At 52.6% G+C, this 13,481-nt stretch overlaps 4 protein-coding genes across 4 annotated transcripts; 2 read left to right on the top strand and 2 right to left on the bottom strand.

Moving 5' to 3' along the window:
- The first annotated feature begins 229 nt into the window (after positions 1 to 229).
- On the top strand, positions 230 to 5,438 carry TrAtP1_011043 (uncharacterized protein). Its single transcript, XM_014093209.2, has 3 exons — positions 230 to 1,597; positions 1,682 to 3,883; positions 3,946 to 5,438. The coding sequence occupies exons 1-3, from the start codon at positions 1,590 to 1,592 to the stop codon at positions 3,962 to 3,964; spliced, it is 2,229 nt and encodes a 742-aa protein (XP_013948684.2). The 5' UTR covers positions 230 to 1,589; the 3' UTR covers positions 3,965 to 5,438.
- On the bottom strand, positions 4,603 to 5,238 carry TrAtP1_011042 (uncharacterized protein; the record flags this gene model as incomplete). Its single annotated transcript, XM_014093210.2, has 1 exon — positions 4,603 to 5,238. The coding sequence occupies one exon, from the start codon at positions 5,236 to 5,238 to the stop codon at positions 4,603 to 4,605; it is 636 nt and encodes a 211-aa protein (XP_013948685.1).
- Positions 5,439 to 5,453: 15 nt separating the features above from the next.
- On the top strand, positions 5,454 to 9,332 carry TrAtP1_011041 (uncharacterized protein; the record flags this gene model as incomplete). The annotated part of the gene is made up of 7 exons (XM_014093208.2): positions 5,454 to 5,543; positions 5,630 to 5,643; positions 5,941 to 6,059; positions 6,162 to 6,358; positions 6,449 to 6,832; positions 6,890 to 7,118; positions 7,195 to 9,332. 7 exons carry the CDS (start codon positions 5,454 to 5,456, stop codon positions 9,330 to 9,332), a joined length of 3,171 nt encoding a protein of 1,056 aa, XP_013948683.2.
- A 607-nt stretch (positions 9,333 to 9,939) lies between these two features.
- TrAtP1_011040 (uncharacterized protein) lies at positions 9,940 to 12,700 on the bottom strand (the record flags this gene model as incomplete). The annotated part of the gene is made up of 4 exons (XM_014093207.2): positions 9,940 to 10,799; positions 10,871 to 12,326; positions 12,406 to 12,587; positions 12,655 to 12,700. 4 exons carry the CDS (start codon positions 12,698 to 12,700, stop codon positions 9,940 to 9,942), a joined length of 2,544 nt encoding a protein of 847 aa, XP_013948682.1.
- Between the last annotated feature and the right edge of the window lie 781 nt (positions 12,701 to 13,481).

Below are 13,481 nucleotides of genomic sequence, written 5' to 3'. Positions count from 1 at the left end.
GTGGCCGCTGATATGGTCTGGCGATATTGGTACCCAGCTTCGCACAGCCCACGATGCTGGCATCAGGTATGATTCAGTAGTAATGATTTCCCGATTGGGTACAGCATCGCTGCTACCTTGCCGACTCTACCTTGCAAAACTTTTGCCAACACAAGCCGCCAAGCCACAGCCTAGACCACCACTTAAGATGCACATGGCTGAAACAGCACTTTCTTTTATTTTCTAAGCTGTTCGCTGACTTGAAGCCCTGCCTAGTATCGAAAGGTTCTTCACTGCACAATCCTCAAAGTCCAACGACAGAAACACTGGACACAGCTGAGGCCCATATAAGCTCTTAGCCCCAAGCCTCGTAGGTCCCCTGTGGCGGTCTATGCCTTGCAAGGCCCTCAGCGATTGGATGCTAGGCCACTGCTAGAAGCCCCGAGCCGTCCCGCTGAGCCCAGTAGACAAAGTTCAATCAATGCTTCTGCGTTGTTCATTGCAGGTGCGAAAAACCTCTCCACCCGGACTAAGATGCGCTGGGTCTCGCCCTTTGGCCTCCCTTCGCACTTATGGGGCCCTTGTTTGTTATTCTCCTCCTCGGCGTCTAATACGCCCCTCCTCAACCGATTCCCGCCCATTTCCACCCTCAACCCCATGCACCAGCTGCAGGCATCGCCTTCATTGAGTGGGTAGCACAGCCGCTCTGCCTCGTCCTGTTGTCGATACCGGCATCTGCACGCAAGCGCACAGAAACACGCACATCCCACACTCTTCTCACCTCACCTCACTTTTTTTTTTTCCTTTTTGTTCTTCAATCGTGCAGCTTCTCCAACCAAGATCTGAGTATCCCCTCACCGCCGATCACCCGCAGACCCGTCGAGGCTCGACTCTTGGGCTCTCAGTCGCCAGCCCATTCGCCGCCTTGGCCGTTGCGTCTGACACACCACTCGCACAATTTGTCTGCCGGCCTCTGACTTCTTTCTCCTGCTCCTCTTATTTTTCTCGATTTTTTTCTTCTTCGTTGGACTCATAAGACCCGAAACCCCCTCCCGCCACGGAGCGCCTTATCGTCCTCACCTTCTTACTCTTCCCCCTCCTCAGGGAGCACTAATTTGCTGCGACCCTACCATCTTGTATCGCCCTATTAGTCTCTTTTTTTTTATTTTAATTTTGCTGTCATCTGGTTGCCCGGCATCTGTACGCGCCATTCGACGTCTCCCGTCTCCCGTCACACTCTCACCTCATCCCTCGCCAACCAGGACTGCGCCTTTGTCTCCTCTAGCTGAACAGGATTTGCTTGGCCTCTCACGCTTGTCACTGTTTGCCTGTCATTGCGTGACCAGCCCTCGAGCTGCCTGGATTTCGAGCTCTTCGCCACGTTGCAGCTTGCTCTCGGACATTTCCTACTGCCATTTCGGGCTGTCTGACCGGACTTGCTTGGGCTGGCTGCTCTTTATTTCGGCCACCGCGCGCCCCAACGCAACCCAACCTCTTCTCCCCCACCATCCCTCCCAAGTTCACCTTGGGACAAACGCTCGTCCGATCGCCCGCCAGTTCTGTGCGGGACGCGGTGAGTAAGAGGCCAATCTTGCCCCAAGTTGCCTGTTATGTCTACGTCAGTACCGCGTTCAACCTTGCTGCGCTCCGGCTAGAAGCTGGCATCCTCCGTTTGCTGTTATTGACTTGTATTGCTTGGTAGTTATCGACACGTGCAGCCCCCTTCTCGGAACGTCTACGACAGACGGTATAAGCAGCGCCCAGAGCCAGAGTACTCAAGTGAAGAAGAGTACACGGAAGAGGAAGACTACGACGACGAGGACATTGATCCCTCTGATTCTGCATCGACAACCTACGACAGACCAAGGCTGCACACCCGAGCCTCCGAAACGGCCACCGCACGGCGCCAGCGACCTCCCGCTAGGCAGGACGCTTCCCACCATCAACAGGTGCAGTCTTACGCACCGGCCGCCGCACCGCCCAGCGTGGATCCCTCCGAGGAGTACGGCCGTAATGGCCACTATGGCCATTATGGCCAGCACCAGCAACATGCCGCTGGTCGCAACGGCTACTACGGCCGCGGTCATCCAGCTTATCCCGCCCAGCAGCAAAACCATGTAGTGCCGTACATGGGTTACAATGGCGCCAATCAGATGAACCAGATGGCTCCCTATGGCCAATACGGCGGAAATCCCTTCTCACCCAACGGCTCAAGCACTGGTAGCTACTATGGGGGCGAGCAGAGGCACATGTATGACATGATGCCTTATGGCGCACCTCCTCCGCCGGGCTATAATTACGGGCCGCACGGGGCCCACTACAACGGCATGCCGCCTCACATGCATCCGTATCCCCCGGCACCAGCGCCGCCACCAACTGAGGCCGCCGCCCCTGCATCCCCGGCTCCGGCTCCGAAAGAGCCCTCACCAGCTCCACCCCCGCCACCCGATCCTGAGAAGGAGCGTCTTCAGAAAGAGCTGGCTGATTTCAAGGCCGCGCAGGAGAAGGAAAAGGAGATTGCGAGACAAAAGGAAATTGAGGATAAGATCCGCAAAGATGCCGAAGAAGCCCTTGCTAAGAAGATGGAGGAGGTGCGGTTACAAGCTGAGGAAGCCAAGAGAGAGATCGAGCGAGCCAGGGCAGAGGCCGAGCGCACCGCTCGTGAGAGACTCGAGGCTGAGAAGAAAGCTGAAGAGGAGAGAAGACGAGTAGAGGCTGAAACTAGGGCTCGTTTAGAGGAGACGACGAGGCTCAAGTATGAAGCGGAGATGAAGGCTGCTGAAGAGCGGAGAAGGAGAGAACAAGAAGACCGAGCTCGAGCCGAAGAAGCAGCCCGACTTCGTTTCGAGGCCGCTTTGAGGGCGGAAACCGCTGCTAAGGCAGCTGCTGAGCAGAAAGCGGCCGAGGAAGCTGCTCGGATCGAGGAGCAAACACGCCTTCGCCTCCAAGCGGCGATTAAGGCTGAGAATGAGGCCAAAGCCGCCGCCGCAAAGAAAGCTGCTGAAGAAGCTGCCAGAATCGAGGAAGAGGCTAGACTCCGCGTTGAGGCTGCGCTCAGGGCGGATGCTGAGGCAAAGGCCGCGGCGGCGAAGAGAGAGGCCGAGGAGGCCGAGAGGCTCCGACTTATACACGAAGAGGCCAAGGCCAAAGCCGAAGCTGAGCACCGGGCCCGGATAGCGGCAGAAGAGGCTGCTGCGCAAAGGGCTGCTGAAGCTGCCGCCATCGCCAAGGCGGAGGCCGAGGAGCTGAAAAAGAGAATCCAGGCGGAGACTAAAGCGGCCATTGAGGAAGCCAACAAGAAAGCAGACGAGGCTGCCAAAAAAGCAGAGCTAGCTCCCATAAAGTTCAAGGATGCGGTTGGCCGAAAGTTTAGCTTCCCCTTTCATCTATGCAACACCTGGCAGGGAATGGAAGAGTTAATCAAGCAGGCGTTCCTGCAAGTCGACGTTTTAGGACCGCATGTCCAAGAAGGCCACTATGACCTGATTGGTCCCAATGGCGACATCATCCTCCCGTCCGTTTGGGAAAAGGTCATTGAGCCAGATTGGGCCATCACCATGACCATGTGGCCCCTCGACAAAGCACCGCCTGTCGGTGGTCCCAAACTGCCTCCGGGAATGCCACCGATGTCGAATAGGCCTGATGGTCATGGTCCTCCCCCGCCGCCGATTGGAATTCCACCGCTCAACCGACCACGGCCTCATATTCCAGGGATGTCAATGCCGCCTCCACCTCCTGGATGGAACGGCGGGATACCTCCACCTCCGCGGGGGCCACCAGGTATATCTCCCAATATTAAGATCGTGAACGCGGCGCCACAGCAAAAGAAGAAGAGCAGCTCCAGCAGCAAGCAAAACACTTCCATGCTCAATTTCTTATCTGGAAAGGCCCCTGCCAAGAAGAAGTAAGTGGAAACAGCACTCACTCACTGTACAGTATGGATTCTGTGACTAATATCCGGGATAGGACATCAAGCAAAAAATAATTACATTACTATACGATTATCTACGACCCTTTATGTTCCAAAAATTGGATGCTTCGATACGTTTTATGCCATCTATATGAGCGAATTTTTTTTTTCTTTTCTAGTGTTTTTGGTCTGCTTACCATGTTTTGAGCGAAAGATTCCCCTCCTGTTCTGCCTATCTGCGGTCATCTTGGGCTCAACCTTTCAACGGCATGGGTTTGCACGAGGAGGGAGAAGGCAAGTCGAATCCAGGGTGGCGGCGCAGACTTACACCGTCTCCCATACCTGCTGGCTTTGTCATCGAAGGCGGGGGATGTTTGGCGTACTTGGGCGGGTGAAATTCAAATATTAAGGAGCAATTGGTGTGGGTTAGATGGGGAGGGCTACGTTTTGATGAAGACAAGATCTACTTTGCCCTCTTTTCTTCTTTTTTTTCGCTAGTTCATTTCATTTTTACTCTATTTTGTTTCAATGGGAAGTTGTTGGGTTTGTTCAAACGGGGATGATTAGCTGTCGTGAGTTGAGGGAGTTCTATCTATCCAGTATATATAAGCGGTTTACATCTATCCACTTTGCCTTTTCACTTTGCCGATATGCTCTATGTCTTGTGTCGTTATTCATGAGTCGCCCAGAAGAGTCTGTAGCTAATCTGTATGCTAGAGACGCTGCTGAGCTCCCAACTTGTAGTGAACTCGCTTCTCAAAGGCTTCAATCATGAGGGCCGCAATTTTATCGGATACGGCAGCGCTGAGCGCGGCATATAGCGGGTTGACGAATTGGTATTTGATAGTGAGTTTAACCTCGGTTGAGGGCGTTGCGGACTGGCGAGCGATTGGCGTCAAATACCATACGGTCTCGAGAGTCTTGAAGACGGCGGACGCATCTTGCGCAGGGCCACCTAAAGCAGAACCGCCGCTGCGAGCCTCGACGGAGACGCCAGGAACGCAAAGCAAGCGGCTGGTAAAGGTCTCGTCAAAGCCGCCCCAGCCGACCTGCAAGTCGGCGAGCGTAGGCCAGCTGCGGCCTGAAGAGTCTGGCGCGGACCATTTGGTGACTTTGGACTGCGAGCAGTACGGCACAAAGGCCGAGTAGGAGTCGACGTCTGCGATCAGCTCGTAGAGGGGTTCGTGACGGTAGGGGAGAGTGCGAGTGGCGACGAGGCTCTGCTGAGGGTTGCCGGGCAGGGAGATGAAGGCGCGGCGAGGGATTGGAGGAAAGGTTCTCGCTGGGCGTAGTAGTACAGAGGCTGATGGTCGGAGTGGGAGCCGTTGAGTGGCGGTTCGGGCGGCCATTGCTGGGATGCGACGCTGCGATGCGCCTTTTGAGAAATGATAGGAATTAGGTAGAGTCGGGGAGTATCTACAGAATCAATGACATGGTGTGTTGACGGGGAAACAATGTTAAAAAGGGCGGGCAGAAAAAAAAGAAGAAAGGAGAGAGAAAGACAAAAGAAAATAGGATAGGGTTAAAAGTTGACTCGGCTTGTTGTCGCATCAAGAATCTAAAAATGGCTTCCATCTCTTCAATCGGCGCAAATAATTGGACAAGACGTCACACGGGCTTTCCACCGGCCCGTCTAGCTACCGAAGTTTCGGCGGTAATTCCGTCATGCTCTCCCGCTGAAAGAGCGACGCCGCCAGCTGCTTTTTGCTAACGCCATCTACCCATATACGTACCTCTTAGCGGTCGCCTAACCAGTTCGCCGCCAGCGTCTAAAGCTCCAGTTCCCAGCTCGCAACTCAGCAACCGGCCGATAACAGGATGAGCTGGCTGGCTCTGCAGCTGCTACACGCATTCATCGCGCCTTGACGGACCTCCTCCTCCTGCTCCTCGATAGTCGCTCCTCGATAATCGCTTCTCGCAGTCGTCTTCCGCTATTGCTTGCGCAGGCCCCACGTGGGGCAATTCGCCGTCAACATGTAAACGATACAAAGCTGCCTCTTTTGGCGAGAATACATTGAGGATCAAGGGCGCTGATGGCTGGAATTCTACAGGTTCGAGAAGTCTCTATACGACCTCATCCGAGGTCTGCGCAACCACAAGGGCAATGAGAAGGAATACATCCAGAAAACCCTCAAGGAGTGCCGCGCGGAGGTTCGCAGCCAGGATATGGGTTGGTGATCTCTCTCTCTCTCTCTCTCTCTCTCTTTCTCTCTTACGCGACGACGACGACTCCAACAATGCTGATATGTTAATCTTTCTTCTCCGTGTTTAGACCTCAAGGCCACGGCTCTTCTCAAGCTCATATACCTGGAAATGTTTGGCCACGATATGTCATGGGCCTCGTTTCATGTCCTCGAGGTCATGTCCTCACCCAAGTATCACCAGAAGAGGGTGGGATACCTGGGCGCTGTGCAAAGCTTTCGGCAGGATACTGAAGTTCTCATGCTGGCGACCAATCTTCTGAAAAAGGTGCGCATGTGTCTTTCACATGACATCCTTCTCTCCACGACATGGATAATGACCTAGTGTTGATGGCTGACTCTTCTTTCCGTTCGTTAGGACTTGGCTGCCACCACACCAACAATCATATCTCTTCCGATTGCAGCGCTTCCCCACGTCATTACCCCCTCTCTAGCGCTCTCAACCCTCGCCGACTTACTACCACGCTTGAACCATAGCCATTCCAACATACGCAAGAAGACGCTGGTCACATTATACCGACTCGCTCTTGTGTACCCCGAAGCTCTGCGTGCCGCTTGGCCAAAGATCAAAGATCGACTGATGGACCCGGACGAAGATCCGAGTGTAACGGCTGCTATTGTAAATGTTGTTTGTGAACTCGGCTGGCGGCGACCTCAAGATTTTCTTCCTCTGGCACCACGGCTCTTTGAGCTGTTGGTGGATGGAGGCAATAACTGGATGGCTATCAAACTCATCAAGCTGGTTTGTTTCTTTGCTATCTTTTGGGCTCTACTTGTGTTTGACTAACCCTTGGATCAGTTTGCAACTTTAACACCTCTTGAGCCTCGTCTTGTTCGAAAATTACTGCCTCCTCTTACAAACATAATTCGAACCACTCCCGCAATGTCGTTATTATACGAGTGTATAAACGGCATCATCCAGGGAGGCATCTTGGACAACACAGATGATGTCGCGGGAGCAGATGAAATCGCAACATTGTGTGTCAATAAGCTGCGAGGAATGGTTATGGTAAACGGCGACGCTAACTGTAAGTTATCACGACCCAACTCTGTGTTTCTCCTTTTTGCTTCCTTAGTTTCGTGTCTGCTAACACAAATATCAAGTAAAATATGTTGCCCTCTTGGCTTTCAACAAGATTGTTCTTACACATCCACATCTAGTCTCTCAGCAAGAAGATGTCATCTTGGAGTGCATTGATAGCTCAGACATCACGATCCGTGTTCAAGCTCTTAATCTTGTAAAGGGCATGGTTACCAGCGACAACTTGGTCCTTGTTGTGAGCCGCTTGATGAAGCAGCTTAAGTCGTCGTCGCCGTCTAAGGATCGGCGCCTCCCAGGAAGCTCAGCCCTTACGCCAGAGACCGAATCAGATGATGAATCACAAACCGCAATCATAGCGCCAACTGTCCAAGAAACTCAAACTGTCCTTCTCCCTGACGACTACCGAATAGACATTATCGAAAGAATTCTCTTCATGTGCTCCAAAGACAACTATTCGAGCGTACTGGATTTTGATTGGTATATTGACGTCCTAACGCAGCTTGTTCGTATGGCGCCTGTCCCTCGAACATTTGACGCAAACACAGGAGCGGCACTGCCGATACGGCAACAAGTCGACGTTTCTGAAAAGATAGGAGACGCGCTACGCAATGTTGCCGTTAAAGTGAGAGCAATGAGGGCCACTGCTGTCAGAGCGGCTGATATCATTCTCGATCAGCTGCTTTCCGACAATCCGGCTGGACATCCGCTTACTTCGGGGGCTTTAAAGTCTGCTATATGGATAATCGGCGAGTACTCTGTTCAGCTGGCCATACCAGATGACAGTCTCAACGGGCTTCTTCAGGCCATCCCAAGAATCGGGAAGCCAGAGATATCAGCGGTAGCCCTCCACGCCACAGCCAAAGTGTTCTCATCCATCGCGGGCAGTGAACACGAGCCTTGGACCTCGGAAAGGAAATCAAGGATAGCGCTCCTTCTAGCACGCATATTAGACGTATTAGAACCGCTTGCTCTCCACCCGAATCTGGAAGTACAAGAGCGAGCGGTAGAATACATAGAATTACTCAAGCTGACCGCAGAAGCTGCTTCAGGACAGCCCGCATCTACAGATGAAAACGACCAGGAACCACCTTTACTTCTAACCCAAGCTATTCCGTCCTTGTTCAATGGCTGGGAGCTCAACGCTGTTGCGGTTAATGCACAGAAAAACGTGCCCCTTCTTGAGGGCTTGGATCTAGATGAACCAATACACGGCGACCTGAACCGACTTTTATTCCAGACTGACATCATTACACTCCAGTCTGAGGAGGCTGATGATTTTGAGGTTTACTATCATCAGCGACCACCGCCTTCGAGCATATCATCTTCAGCACCAGCCATTAGCCGACTAGCTGATCCAGATGACGACATGGCAAGTTCCTATCAACAACTCAGTGAAGAGAGCTACCTGGACGCCGACATTCTCGCGAAAAGGAAAGCAGACAGGATGGAAAAGAACAAGGACGACCCCTTTTATATCCCGAGCGATAACATCCTCAGGACATCAACACCCATTCATAACATTCTCCAGAACAACAATGGGCCCGATTTGGATATTGATTCGATCCCTGTCATGCAGCTAGACCTTGAGAAAATTGGCGGTAGCTCTCTCACTGCGCCAACTCGACCGCAGCCACGGCCACGGCAGAGAGTACTCGTGGCTGCAGATGAAACGATAGAGGGGAGTGAAAGCGGCACAGGGCGACAGAACGACTCGGAGAATGGTTCTAGTACCCTTACCAAGGCAAAAACCAAGAAATCAAAGCAGCATTCCCTCTTACAGGTCGATTCCAGCACTATTGGATCCTTTAGCCTAGAAGAAGGCGATGGCTCTAAAGGATTTGACTACGAGAGGCAGCAGCGGGAAGAGGCGGAGATGCAGCAGGCCGTGAAGGAGGTGGAACGTCTACGGCTGGAGATGCAGCGCGCTAATGAAAGGATCCAGATGGCTCAGGGGGCGGACGTGCAAGGCGTAGTCATAAAGAAGAAGAAGAAGGCCGTGTCGAAGAAGACGGCAGAAGGAGAGGATGGGGAGGCCGCAACGAAGGTCAAGCCCAAGAAGAAGAAGAAAGCACAGACGTCAGAAGGTGGTGAGCCTAGTGGCACAGCTGCAGATACGCTGGGCGGCGCTCCGGTGAAGGTTGCTCCGAAGAAGAAAAAGAAGAAGGCTCCTGTCGTTGTAGAGGCCGAAGCTGCAGGCTGAAGATGGGACTTTGCATAGCGCTTTTCTATAACAAGTAGTATAGAAGTAGGAGACTCTGTCTTCTTCTCTCGATGAGGCAACAAATTTCGTAAATATGTAGGCGATTTACATAGAAGAAAAAGGAGGGAGCTTTGGCTTTCATTAAACAGAGCAGTTGAAGCACCATATATTATTTGTCACTCTTGTTTTCCCATCTCACTTTATGTCACCGATGAACACATGTGGAAGCAATAAAAGTTGTAAGAAGAATATTTCCAAAAAGAAGATCAAAAACAGGTAAGAAAGATGAAGAGAAAAAGGAGACAAAAAAAATCAAGATAGTGTAGCACATATATGGCATCTCAGTCCCTCTCCCATACATAATATACCTCCCTTTACTCCGGATCCAGCCAACGCATCTATCTATCTACCTTTCCTGCATACCAAACTTTTTTATTTTTTCCTTCTCTCACGACAAAAAAAGAAAAAAAGGGAGCCATATCTTGTCATTTGGCCCTGGTCCACCCACAAACAAACATGAAGCACAAAACATTTCGTCACTGTGCGTAAAGCCATAAATGCAAAGAAAAAGGAGCTCCAGCGAACACCTGGTCATGACTGGAGATTACTAGTCTTCCATGGGCCTGTCCTCTAGAGTTACGCCACGAGAGGAGTCTTGTGCTTGTGATGATGGAGCTATAGGAAGCCTCGGTCCAAATTTGGCTGCAGCGCCTCTGCCCAGGCTGTCACGCTTATCCAAGACTGGTTGTTCGCCATCGATTTCAGACTTGAGAGGAGATCCGTTTGTAGCATCGGGAGGGCTGGTGCTGCCATCCGGCCCGGGAACTTCCAAGCTGGAGCGCTTGATGGCATTCAAGCTTCCTAGACTACTGCGGTGGCGGTCAGAGGCGGTCGTCGGGCTGGTCTGGATGGGAAAGCGAGTCTCGGGGCCTCCGCTGCTCCGCTCTCGTCGATGGCCTCGAGGGCCAGGCGCAGGGCTGGTGGCGCGGCTTCGTGAAGCGCTGGCCTTCTCCAGCAGAGCCCTGTTCCGCTCCTCCATCAAGGCTTTCCTGTTGCTTTCATCGGTGCTGATTGCCCGAGGACGGTTTGTCGTGACGGAGATGGAGTGGTTGAGGGTCGACATGCGCTTAAGCTCGGTGAAAATAGCGTCTTTGTGGGCAAAGAGGTCGCGGACAAGTCGGCTGGCGTGCTTCTCTTCCATTGTAAGAGAAGTTTCTGTTCGCGGGCGAAGAATGCACGGTGCCAGGTGAGCAGCTAGCGCCGCAACGTATTCTTCATCAGCCGAAGTAAGATCGATAAGGCGAGTAAAATGGTTCATGCAGGCATCCAGAGTAGCAATGTTGGTCAATCGAAGCTGTGAAAGGGTTTGTTGGAGTACGGCAACACGAGAGGCTTCGGTTGAATCGGTAGCCGGGGTGGTGTAAATAGTTCGGACAATTTCGTAGACGTGAGTAGAAACCAGAGAATCTATGACAAGGAAAATGAGCTGTTAGTACATGGGGAGTTCTCGATTGACAAATAAAGCTAAGCCTGCTTACCAGGAAGCTCGAGCAGATAAAGCTTGAGAAGGCTTGCAACGGTGGGAATGTCAAATTCGTCAAACACCTCTGGGGGCACCGGTTTGCCGTCGTTGATCTTTACGCGCAGTTTGTGAGTCTGGGCAAGAGGTACATCCAATAGCCACACTCCGCGCCTTGCTTCATCGCCTTCCAAGTCAGGATAATGGTTGTCGAGATAGGTCAGAATGGTGGTGATGATGATGGGAACACGTTTCTTATCCGCCCTCGCGCGCGCCTCCAAGTCAACACCAAAAGTCTGTTCGTCAACCTTGTTGTAGTAATTCTCATAAACGATGACCTTTGGAATGAAACTACCGGTACGGTAATTCTCCATGAGGTATCGCAGATCGCCCAGGGGCTGCACGGTCTCCTGGAAAAGCATCATCTTGTCGACAGAGGACTGCAGGCTGGGGATCACATTGCCAATGGTCCCAGTAAAGTCGAGGATGACGGTCTTGATGGCCTTTAGCCTATCCAGCTCACAGCGCTCAAGGAACTTGAGGTGCAGGAAGATGAGTTCTTCCAGCTCGCAACGAAGGTCGTCGAGCTTCTTCACACTAGCCTTGTACTTGTCATCGGCTTCTCTTGCCTCACGCTGCAGCCGCTGGGGAGGAGTCTCGCCAGGACGAGAATTGTTGAGCACATTCCAATTGGACAAGTATTCGCTCACGGTTCCAACAACAGGTGAGTCGCCAGCATCGGAGCCCGTAGTGGGCATGGAGAAGGTTCGGCCCAGCTGTTGCTTCTTCTCAGGGATGCCCGCAAGTTGGAAAGCCTTGGGTCTCCATTGATAAAACATTTTGGAAGAGTTGGCAAACGTATTTCCAACATTTCCAATCAGGCGCAGCATGCCGTTGGAGATGAGGTCTTGTCCAATTCTCTCGGCATAGCTGACGCTTGTCGTGCCCATGCTTCGCTGGAGGTACTCGACGATATCTGAGCCGGCCGAGGTGTTGAGATAGGTACCCAGGATAGGGACCTTTGTTTCTCCCATCTTAATTGTCGACAGCATGTTGGACAGAATCTTCTTCATCTGCTCGGTCTGATAGACGTCGTCGCCAATCTCATAAACCTCTTCATTTTGAGGCTCCTCTTCCTTGTGAGGCTGAACCTTGATCTCGGGGATCGCCGGGTTCGGCTGGGCCTGCTTGGGGCTGGACTCTGGATCCTGGAAGGCAAGCTTATTTTCCTCTTCCAGATCTTCCACCAGTCGGCACTTGTTGAAATAATTCGATCGGAGCTTCTTGACAACTTCGGCCTGTTTGTCGTGCGCCTTGATTCGTAGCTGAAGGACGTCTTGAGAGTCCTGAATACGAGTCTCGTGAGCATCGCACCATCTGGAAAAAGGGTTGACAACTAGATCGCGAATGTTTTGAGCAATTCGAATGTGGCTTTGGGAGGCTTCTTGCATCTCCGTTCGCATCCCATCGTAAGCCTTCACACCGTGAGAATTAGCGAAACCCTAGTCCAGCGAATGCAAATCGTCGCGACATGGACTAGACTGAAAGACCAACCTTGCGAACTGTAGCGCCATCGTCTCGACCAAAGCCACCAGACAATTTATCTGCGGCCGGCGCAATGTCACTCAAGCGCTGTCCATATGCCTCCTCGGCCTCAGCGCGCAGCCGAGCTATGGTGAGCACCTGGCGGTCTTCCACCACACCCTGCTGCAGCTTGCTGAAAAGGACGCCAAGTCCTGGTTGCTGTTAGAAAATGGCGGTCGCATGAAGAAGCTGTGGGGAGCCGAGAGAAGGGGGAAATACCAGCAGCATAATCATTCGACCAGAAAGAATCGGCGAATCCAGGCATCGTTATCTATTCGTTGTTTAAGCGTCGACTCGTGGTATCATGCGGTAGGTGCGTCGTAACGTCGTGGGGCTGCCGAGGAGGGGGTTTAGCTCTCTTCGCTGGCGAGCAGGTACGAAGAGAAAGAAAAACCTTCACGCAGCTCTTATATCGTAACACTCAGAAGCGTCTATGCGGTAAGAGAAAGAAAAAAAAAGACGTCGTCGCTCGCAAGTAATAGGGGCGTCGAAGAAGGAGGCGCAAGTCTGCCACAAGAATTGAAGCGGTCGCCTGTCAAAATTGAAAGAAAAGAGGCCTGGCGAAAGCAGCAAGAAAAGAAGGATCCAAGCCGGGGGAATAGAACAAAGACGAGGGCTAAGGCTGGAGGAGAGCTTCGCAGAAGGCTCGAAAATAAGGAGAGGAAAGGCGCTGTGCTCCGCAGTGAGCAGACGTTAAATGTCGACTGGAGTTGGTTGGAGCAGGTGAGAGGCTCACATGGAAGAGGCCCTCCAGCAGCCAGGGATCGGACTAGGCCTAGGAGAAACCGCCATGGCAAGAGACCTATGGCACTAGCACCACCAGGTACAGCGCCTGGTGCCTCTGAGTCTGCAGGCTGCGGTTAGCGCATACGAGCTGGTGGTGCAGGGTGGTGCAGGGTGGTGCAGGGTGCTGGTGAGGGGCGCTGCCAGGAGAAATGCAGAAATGCGCTGTACATTGCCCGATGTGGCGGGCTGTTAGGCGTTTGGCGGGCCGTTGTCTGGCATCCCCTATTGCCGCCCGCGCACAGGGTACGCGTTTATCAGGT

This window comes from Trichoderma atroviride, chromosome 6 (assembly GCF_020647795.1).
Source record: "Trichoderma atroviride chromosome 6, complete sequence".
NCBI classification, from domain to species: Eukaryota; Fungi; Ascomycota; class Sordariomycetes; order Hypocreales; family Hypocreaceae; genus Trichoderma; species Trichoderma atroviride.
This window is presented reverse-complemented; position numbering and strand designations above follow the sequence as displayed.